Source organism: Hypanus sabinus, chromosome 11 (assembly GCF_030144855.1).
Source record: "Hypanus sabinus isolate sHypSab1 chromosome 11, sHypSab1.hap1, whole genome shotgun sequence".
Classification (NCBI taxonomy): Eukaryota; Metazoa; Chordata; class Chondrichthyes; order Myliobatiformes; family Dasyatidae; genus Hypanus; species Hypanus sabinus.
Genome location: NC_082716.1, coordinates 51201495 through 51211589, shown reverse-complemented (window position 1 = coordinate 51211589; position 10095 = coordinate 51201495). Strand labels below are relative to the sequence as shown.

The window sequence follows — 10095 nt, the reverse complement described above, 5'->3', positions numbered from 1 at the left end:
GTGCTCTGTGACTCTAATTTTGACGACCTGATGTTCTCACCCTTTTTTCATGGAATCAGATGGCATTCTCCTGCTTTACATTTCTGAATTAGCTCCCAATTACAACAGATGAATTCAATTTTAGTGGCACCATTGCTGCTATATTATACCTTCCTATGGCTGAAACAAGTTTTGCAATCTAAACCACATTTATATCGCTCCTGAAGTACATTAATATATAATTTTAATACAATCATGCGATAACCATTGCAGTTGCTTTGAAGCCAGAACTCAGACAAAGGTCTTCTCCCAATGGGCTGCTTTACCCTGATTCATTTTTTATCATTTTATCACTTCAGCAACTTTTATACAGCACAGCACAGCCGTTCCCATCCCAGAACATTAAAAAAACACTAGACCAATATGCCACAGCCCTAACTCAGCAATCTTTGTCACTGTGCCTCTGAGCAGATTAGCTTCAGCTCATAGCTTCTCAGTTAAAGGAAGATCATGAAAATGTACTTGAAGTGCCTTGTGCTGAAGGCAGATTAGGTTGATTTTTAATTCTCTTAAAATCCAAGTGTTCCCTTCAGCATCAAAGCTTTCATATGCTGCATCCAGAGGTCTCATATCAGGCTTGCAGGTTTTGTCACTGATCTGTCACATCATCCCCTGCAGAGTTGTCAACGGCCGGAACTTGCCACGCACTTTCCTTTGCACGTAATTGGCGGGCAAGTGAGCCACAGTTTTTGTCCCACGTTGGTAATTGCATTGCCTCACCCAGAGGAGGTTAAATTCAACCTTCTGCAAAAGGCAGACACGAGTGTTCTTTATTTTATATGCTTTCGTAAACATCGTGTGCATGGAGACTTTTCCATCTGTTTTTATTTTCAACTTGGTGGTAGTTGTTAAATTTTTAATTCAAGTCTAATTTCATTTCAACAATAGCAAAATACCAACCAGAGGGTTAAGTGTCACTGTATGTATCTAAACCACTGAATGAAGCCCCTCTTCAGACTTTACATGATTATGAAATAATTTGAAATCTAATATTAATAATGAAAATAAAGGCAAATTAGTTATTAGTTAACTATCATTCTAAGTAGCAGTTATTGTATTAATTAAATTATACACATCTCTCTAGTATTTAGAATTGCACAGGAGTTTTGAGTCATGGGTGGGCCATTTTACAATTGTGAAATATGAATAATACTTACAAAATATACATATTTCCCATCAGCAACACGGGTGAATCTGCAGATGCTGGAAATAAATAAAAAAAAACACAAAATGCCGAACTCAGCAGGCCAGACAACATCTATGGGAGGAGTTAGTGACGATGTTTCAGGCCAAAACCCTTCATGAAGGGTTTCGTCCTGAAACGTCGTCACTACCTCCTCCCATATTTCCCATCAGGCCTTCTATAACATTTGATCATAGATTAGGTGAGTGCTCATGTTTAGCTTTAATAATCACATCACAAGATTGAAGTGGTAATCTTTAGAGTTTGATATGCAGGAGCCATTGTCAGTCTTAGGATTGGGGGGGAAATGTTTCAGATTTAGATCCATCTATTTGTCATATGTACATCAGAACCTACAGTGAAATGCACTGTTTCCATTAGCAACCAACACAACACAACCCAAGGATGTGCTGGGGCAGCCTGCAAGTGTCATCTCACATTCTGATGCCAATATAGTACGCCCACAATGCTCAACAGAACAGCACAAGCAACAAAACGAGAACAGTAAAGCAAGCCCCTTTCCCACCCTTACTCATGCACACATATTCAGGCCTCCAGCCTCCTGACTCGTAGTCTTTGGATCCAGACTCTCACATACATAGGGCCTTCAACCTCCAGTCCCTGGCCAGATTTGCAGGCTTGCAGATATCGTGCTTCCTTTTGTTTTTGACACAGGGCTTCAACTTTGGACTTTCGAACTTTGGTCTTTAACTGCTGATGTTGACCCAGAACTTTGACTTCTGAGCCTCAAACTCCGGATTTACACGGACCTCCAAGCCTGGAAATGAGCGTCCTGGAGTTCACCAGCCCTCATCCTTGGAGCCTGCCAACAATGGTCCTTGACCATGAGGATTGCTGATCTTCATCCTCAGCAGCTGCCAACTCTACCCCTGGCAACTTTGGCCCTTCCACTACTGAGACCTAGACTCTGACCACTGGCCACTGGCCCTGACCTCCGTTTCCTGCTAAACCCTAACCTGATCCTCTAACACCCCCGGCTGTCCTCAAAACAATCCTTACAACCAAAAAAAAACTATCTGAGGCAAGATCTCAATGAGCATCGCAGTTCAGTGCCACTCTATAAATTCACTACATTGTATATTATTACTATATATCCTTCTTTTCTATTGCTTTCACCATGTTCTTTCCCATTACAGCACCCTTTCTTCTTTTTCCATCTTGCTCTCTCAGGAACATATGATAGCATTGCAACCATGTCTCCATGGTGGCTATTAGATGCATTCTGTTCTGTTTTCATCCTGTTATGAATATTGCATACATTCTGATACATAATCCCTTGCCTTTTCCTTTTTTAAATAATTTTTCCTTCTCTGACTCTACTCAAGGGCATACTTTTAACCATATTCCAAGGTAAGGAAATTCACCTCGCTCACAACCCTGGTGTCTGGACTCCAGTCTCCCATGGTTTACAAAATTGTTTTGCATTTCCAATATCTGCTGCTTTTAGTACTCAAATAGCCAAAAAAAAAAAGACTGGTTCTGGTGAGTACAAAAGGCATTTATATTTTGGTTGTGGAGGTTCTAAAATATCTTCAGTGGTAATTTGGTCCCCAGCTTTTTAGAAAACTATCCTCCAGCAGAAATTAATTTTAAAATGAAGCTCCCTTCAGTTCTCTGCATTACCAACCAGTGCATTTGCAGCTAAACTTGGCCCAGCCAAAGTTTCAACAGTGCAATTGCAGTTACTCACCTACATTCCCTAAACTCTACGAGGAGAGGCAAGTGAAAGGAAATTGCTGGAAGGAAGTGGTGTAAGAGTTGAGGGGAGTGACAAAGCTACATGGTCACAGTAGATAAATGTTATATATTTTTAGACAGATGGGGATGCAGGTTCCATAAAAGATGAGGTATGGTATCAACAGTCATGAACAAACTTACAACAATATGCAAAATCTACAATCAGATCTGAAATCCTGAGAGCTTTATATTTGAGCAAGGGGTGATGCAGAGGACAAAGGGAAAACTGATGAAATATTGAATGAAAATTCTGAAACAATTAAAAATATCTTTAGTATTCAGTTATTTCATCAACAGCACCCACGTTTTTACAGTGGACGTTCACAAAAAACAATTTCAAAACAATTAAATGGTATATCAAACTGGTTTGCATCCAGTAAGAATATACTTTCCTTGGGCCAGTTATGTTGCTAGTCATTTATTTCCCTGTCCTACAACTTGTTTCATTAGTTTCTCAGCTGAAATCTGCCCTGATTGCATTGGCAGTTTTACCTCACCTCTTGTCTGGAGTTTGGTGACTGTGTGCAAAATCTGGAAGAGGCTAGGAGACTCGGATGTAATTGGGAGAAAGAAATTGCATGAATTCTCTGTCAGAGTTTCTTAGGACCATCTTTATTATGATTGTTAATCTTGGCTGCATTTTGTATCATTGTTATGTATACACAATAACAATAGCAATACTTACATTATTATTGCTCTGGAGCATTTGCATTATAACTGGTAGTTATTATCAATAGCCAATAAGAACATGATAGAAACGGTCTGCTAAATCCTAGAAGCTACAGCTCAGATGCTTAGAAGCCGAGGAACCCACGTAGGTCAAAGACAGCCAAGGTAAAATGTAAATCAGTAACTTGGTGTTTAAATGCTGCTGCAGGAGCTACTTCCAATGTCCCAAGAGTCAGTACTATCTGTGGGACCTCATTGCCACTATGAAACAGCAATAGGAGTAAAACATAAATCAGGTAGAATGAAAATTAACACAAATTCATAAATGGAATCTATGGACATGTGATAAAACATGGGCTAAGAACAATTTCTGATATGTGTTTCTACCTCACACTCCCACTAGACAATAATTGGACAGAGGCATTCTTGAAAAATGTTCCCACTACATTGAATTGTTTAGTTTCATAATTTTAGACTCCAATCCTAATTAAATACTACCCCACAAATCCTGTACACTTGTGTCTGAAAGTAGAGTTGGTAACTAATAATACCACTTAAAAGTTTACCATTTCCACATTTCCTTAAGGCATAGACAGAAGTCTTTCAGCCCATCAAGCCTATGCCAGTTTACAGAGCAATGTTATTGACTGATTTTTGGTGTAACTTATTCTCCACACTTGCTCATCAATTCTCTTCAGATTCTACCATTCATCTATACACTATAGGCACTCTACAGTGGCCAAATAACCTATCAACAGCGTGCCTCCGTGATGCAAGAGGAAACTGGAGCACCAGGAGAACCCCATGCAGTCACAGGGAGTACATGCAAACTCCACCCAGACAGCACCAGAGTTCTGGATCATATATGGATTGCTGGGGCAGATCTGCCAGCAGTGCCACAGTGTCACACAAACAAAGAAAACACTTTCTTGGTACATCAGAATTTATTTTCAACAAAAATACTGAAACAACTACATCAGGGAGTTATCAATCAAATCTAAAGGTAGACTGATCAGGTATGAACTGGAAAATAACCAACATTTTGGTGATTTTACAGCATGAAATATGCAATTTCACATTGCTGAAATCTTTTTCAATGCAGGTTTGGCTACATGCTCTAAATAAATTACTTAAACAACTTCTGCTTCTTTGAATGTACAAGTCCTGTATGATAATGTATAAAAATGGAAGAGACTGATTATTCATAAAAATAATTTTATGCATACAAATTCCATCAAATTCATTGTAATTAATAAAACCTATTTAAACACATTATCTAGTTCCTTACTGAGTGAAGGAATTATTAGCCCTGCACTTAGAATGGGACTGAGAGATTCTCATGGATGACAAATCTGAAGAAAATCAAAAGCTGTTTCCCCATTAACAGAGAAATCTTCCTCCTAAATATCAGGATGGGATAAGAGAAAATAAATTCTAAAAGTAATACAATCCCAGAGTTAGAAAATAAAATCACGGCAAGTTTCAAGAATATGTTAGCAGTTTCTACCTACATTTGATTACAACAATGGCTCTCAATATCAGTCTCACATGATCCTGGTGATATTAATTCTCTTGCAGCTTTTCTGCTCAAGGCTAAGTTGCCCTGTTCTGCGCCATTCCCTTCACTTGTTATCCTCCCCTTCACCCCAATCACTTTTTTTCCCTAAATAGTTTATTTTACCTTTCAATTCACATACTTTGCTTAACAATCACATATACCTCGCTGTATTCAATTAGCCATGAATCACAAAAGCTTGGTTTGCAGGTGCAGCAGGCAAACAAGAAGGCAAATGGGATATTGGCCTTCATTGCTAGAGGGATTGAATTTAAGAGCAGGGAGATTATGCAGCAACTCTACAGGGTACTGGTGAGGCTGCACCTGGAGTACTGCGTGCAGTTCTGGTCTTCTTATTTGAGGAAGGATACATTGACTTTGGAGGCAGTGCAGAGGAGGTTCACCAAGTTGATTCTAGAGATGAGGGGGTTAGACTATGAAGAGAGATTGATTTGCCTGGGACTGTACTCACTGGAATTTAGAAGAATAAGAGAAGTTCTTATAGAAACATATAAAATTATGAAAGAAGGTACATAAGATGGAGACAGGAAAGTTGTTTCCACCGATAGGTGAGACTAGAACTAGGGGACATAGCCTCAAGATTCAGGGGAGTAGAGTTAGACAGAAATGAGGAGGAACTGCTTTTCCCAGATGGTGGTGAATCAGTCGAATTCTCTGCCCAATGAAGCAGTGGAGGCTACCTCAGTAAATGTATCTAAGACAAGATAGGATAGATTTTTGCATAGTAGGAGAATTAAGGGTTATGGGGAAAGGCAGGTAGGTGGAGATGAGTCCACGGCCAGGTCAGCCATGATCTTATTGAATGGCGGACAGGTCAGATGGCCTACTCCTGCTCCTATACCAAGGGTCGGCAACCCGCAGCTCCGGAGCCGCATGCGGCTCTTTGATCTCTGTGCTGTGGCTCCCCGTAGTTTGTTAGTTTTTGAAATGTAATTCGAAATTTGAAGATTATGGTGATCTTGTACAATCTAAAAACGTTGTGGAGACCGCATTTCCTGGCACATCCGAACCAGCTCACAATTAGCCACCGTTCCGGCTAAGGGAGATAGCCTACGGGGGTTTGTGAGTACGTGTCTTTTGGAGCATCCGTGTCCATGGGGACGGGTTGAGGGAGGCTTTAAATCAAGGCTGTTTAGTTCGAATAAAGTTACTTTTGACTGCAGTCTTTATTTTAGCGCTGCGTGTAGCGCTAAACCGCTACAACGTGTTTTTTATCGCTATTAATATACATCACCACTGCCAATGCCTGACACCCACCAGTGCGCGCTTTCTTTTAATTCTTCGATCCAAGGTAGGCTACCTACGGAGTAACCTTCAACCCAACGTCTTTTTTTCGGAGTTCAAAATGTTTTTGTTGCATGCAGAAATATAATTTCGTTTTCTCTGCAGGAGTTCATCAATTTCATAAATGCAACACATTATAGTTTGTTTATACATAGCATAAAGACAAAAAAAACTGTTGTATGCAACGTTATTTCATTTTAAATGTCAAACGGGTTTTGTGGCTCCCAGTGTTTTCTTTTCTGTGGGAAATGGGTCCATATTGGCTCTTTCAGTGGTAAACGTTGCCGACATCCTGTCCTATACCTTATGTCACCTCAAAAAGGATTCACCACCTAGAGATCTGCTGCTGCCAAGGCAAATTTTTGTGCAATAGGGACTCCAAGGAACATAATTACAAATTAACATTCCATTGGGGACTGTTGCAAACTGTATTGTTCCATGTAACAGATTTCCCAACTTGTTTGTTTGGAACAAAATAAAACCATACCTAATTAAAGAAATTATCAGCGAACAATTGGAAGCGCCCCCGAAATTTAGGAAAACACAGAAAGATCTCTTTAGGGACAACTGCATCTCATATAATTTCCGTTTCCCACTGTCCAGTTAAATTAAAAACAGAAATTGCTAATTTGCATGGTACCAAATACAATTAAGTATGTTTATTTCTTAGAGTCTCCTGTATTTTGGAGTGCTTGTATTGTAATTACTGTAGGTATTCTCTGCATTACAACTGCACCAGTCTTGTGCTGCTGAGGTGGTTGTTCAGCTCCAGAAACTGTGCACATCGGTTCAATGATAGAATCTGTGCTCGTCGGTTCTTCCCATTTCTTCAAGCGCTTCATCATTTCCTCCATACTAAGCTTGAAAACTAATCGTGGGTCTATGCTTGGCAATGAAGCGCACCCACACTCTTCCCGTAGTTTGATAGCCTGCAACAACGAAAAAGCAGTGTTTAGGTATCACCTTATGAAAAGATGCAGCATCCTCTGTCTGCATCCGATTCTCCGTCCATGATCTAGAGGTTTTAAATGGTTGGTCTAGGACAATCACCAACTTGACCACAAGACATTTCATTCAGTTTATATCCTAATTTCTACTCTCATTTAACTTCTACCTTTCCTTTCAGAGTTAGACAATAGTCTGTGTTTCAATAAGCACTGAACAGGCATCAAATGACCTCAGCATTACATTTCGCTTTACTGCCCAATTAGGGAGCCCCAAAAGATTCCCCACTGGGTTGTGGCAATCCCTTCATTCATCCATTCTACAAAACACAGCTATTCATATTTTATTCTACACATCCCCATTTATTTCCACCTAATTTCTTTTTTGCCTCTTTAATCTGCTTATTGCTTTGGAGTGCTGTAGGAAAACCAAGGTACAAAAAAGGGAAGTGGGAAATCCTTTCTACTCAAAGACATGCTGTCAGTGTTTAATGAGAATCAACATTTCAACACCATTTTTAATACAGTTTTTCATGGACCAACTTGCTATATTGTAAATGTTCACTGTGGGTGCTACTGAACATGTGACCATTCTTCCTTCCCAACATGCAGATGTTACTCTGAGAACGTAACAGACTCTTACAAATATTACTATCATATTGACGGTTTGTTTGGACTCAGTGGGCAGTCCTTTGCGGGCTCTGAGATCGAGCAGTAGATGGGTTCCTGGAAATAAGAGGGAAATCCAAGTTCCCAATAGTGGTGTCTGCTGCTTGTTTCCTGCTGTCCCGTCAGACCTGGCATAAAAATAACTCCTTCAGCAGCTGTTGCCCCAATTCTCGTAGCACTGATCATTTGTTTAACAGATTGAAGATGATATCATACAAGCTGTTCTAATGTTCATACTCCATCAACCACTTTGATGTTTTAGGTGCCCCATCCACCCCACAATCACGCACTGGGTTGCGGCATTACTGACTCAGTCCAAATTTCGTACAAGAGGCTTTAAAAGAAATGAAAGTAAGGATGTGCCTACAATTTTATAGATCCTGTCAGTAACACTGCATTGAAGCACAATTATTGAGCCAGGAAAACTCTAAAGTGAGCAGAACTTTGAAATGAACACGGACTTAACCAGCACAGTACATGTTCCTGCCACGACTGTGCCAGGACACCGATACATCAAAGGTCAATTGTAGCCAAGGCTTCTGTAGATAACTACCACAACATATAGTATCACATCTGTAGCACAGTGGCATTTCTGCCTCTTAGCTTAAGTAGCCCAGGTTCAGCCCCGGTCTCAGGTGCTGTCTGTGCACAGTCTGTCACAAGAGAAATGTTTGATGGAATTTCTCAGAACTGGTATAGATTTGATGGGCCTAATGGCCTCCTACATTATAAGTAAGTACGATATTAAGGAATCTATTCTAAAGCATAAGGAGGCACTTAAACCCATAATATCAACACTCTGTTAAGGTAGCCACAGACAGCTGTGCCTTGCCCTCTCCCTCCCTTCTGTTGACTTGTTCTTTGAGCTGAAAAGCAATCTATATTCCAATCTTCTGGCAGAAGACAACATTTGGCATAACCTTTCATTTTTGTGGTCTCGGTGAGAATTTTAATTAGTTAACTGTTTGTCATTGATTTCCAAGCCAATGGAAAGAACTTCCCTGGTCATCCATCAAAATAATTAGTAAGTTAATTATGCATAATTTTGGGAGGTTCTGCTTTTGAGGAAAAAGGCTTCGACATAACATAACTACCTCCCCTCACCATTCTCCAGCATCTGCCTCTTCCCATGAACACCTCAAGCATCAAATAGATTTTTCAGTGAAATCAGATGAAATGTGTTGGCTATGAACCAACTAAACAAATGCAAATTAGATATGCACTGAAAAAAATCTGTTCTATGGGTGCCAATCAATCAACAAGATACCATATTATTATGGAAATCAGTGGAAATAATTGTGTCCTAATTATGCTGACAGTGATTTACGGTGTCTGGAACATGATTAAAGCAATGTGGTTAAATCATACTGTCAGCACATTTCGAACTTCCAAGAGTCTTTCTCTTGCTCAGTTCAGCAGAGAAAGGCAAATGTCAAAACTGAAATGTTGCTGTTGTCAAATGTTATTTTTCATACATTGATAATGATGCTGTTCAAGATGGCAGGATGCTACAACAGGGTTTTAAAACTCACCAACACACATGGTGCTGTTTCACTAACGCCACACTCCCACATTATTCTGCAGATCAATAGCCATCAGAACACCTCTCCCAGCCTCATCACTTTCCTGACAGAGTTGTACATTTACTGATACCAAAAACTCTCAATTTCAGATAACAAATTTTAACAGATCCCCTGCTATTTTTCTAAAACATCTGTCAGAGACGAGTGGAACCCTATTATTTAAATACCCTTATCAACAAGGTGTGCAATGTATGAACTCTATTTATATAGATTGCTTAACAAGTTTCACAGACAAACTAATATCAGTCTCAGCTGTTTTTTATGGTGGGGGAGGGCAGTCAGTCATATACACTGTGGAGCATTACTTTATAGTAGTGATACAAAAAAAAACCAAGACAAATAGCACTCTCATTCTGGCACTACCTGATAGAAGCTAAAGTTGCAGAATTC

The 10095-nt window shown here is 39.8% G+C and overlaps 1 protein-coding gene across 2 annotated transcripts in view; it reads right to left on the bottom strand.

Moving 5' to 3' along the window:
- Nucleotides 1–4574: 4574 nt before the first annotated feature.
- oma1 (OMA1 zinc metallopeptidase) overlaps nt 4575–10095 on the bottom strand; it is a 52446-nt gene continuing 46925 nt past the window's right edge. For both annotated transcript variants that reach the window (XM_059984322.1, XM_059984323.1), the window contains one exon: nt 4575–7438. In XM_059984322.1, the coding sequence (XP_059840305.1) occupies nt 7169–7438 (270 nt within the window). In that variant the 3' untranslated portion in view covers nt 4575–7168. The remainder of the gene's footprint in view (nt 7439–10095) is intronic.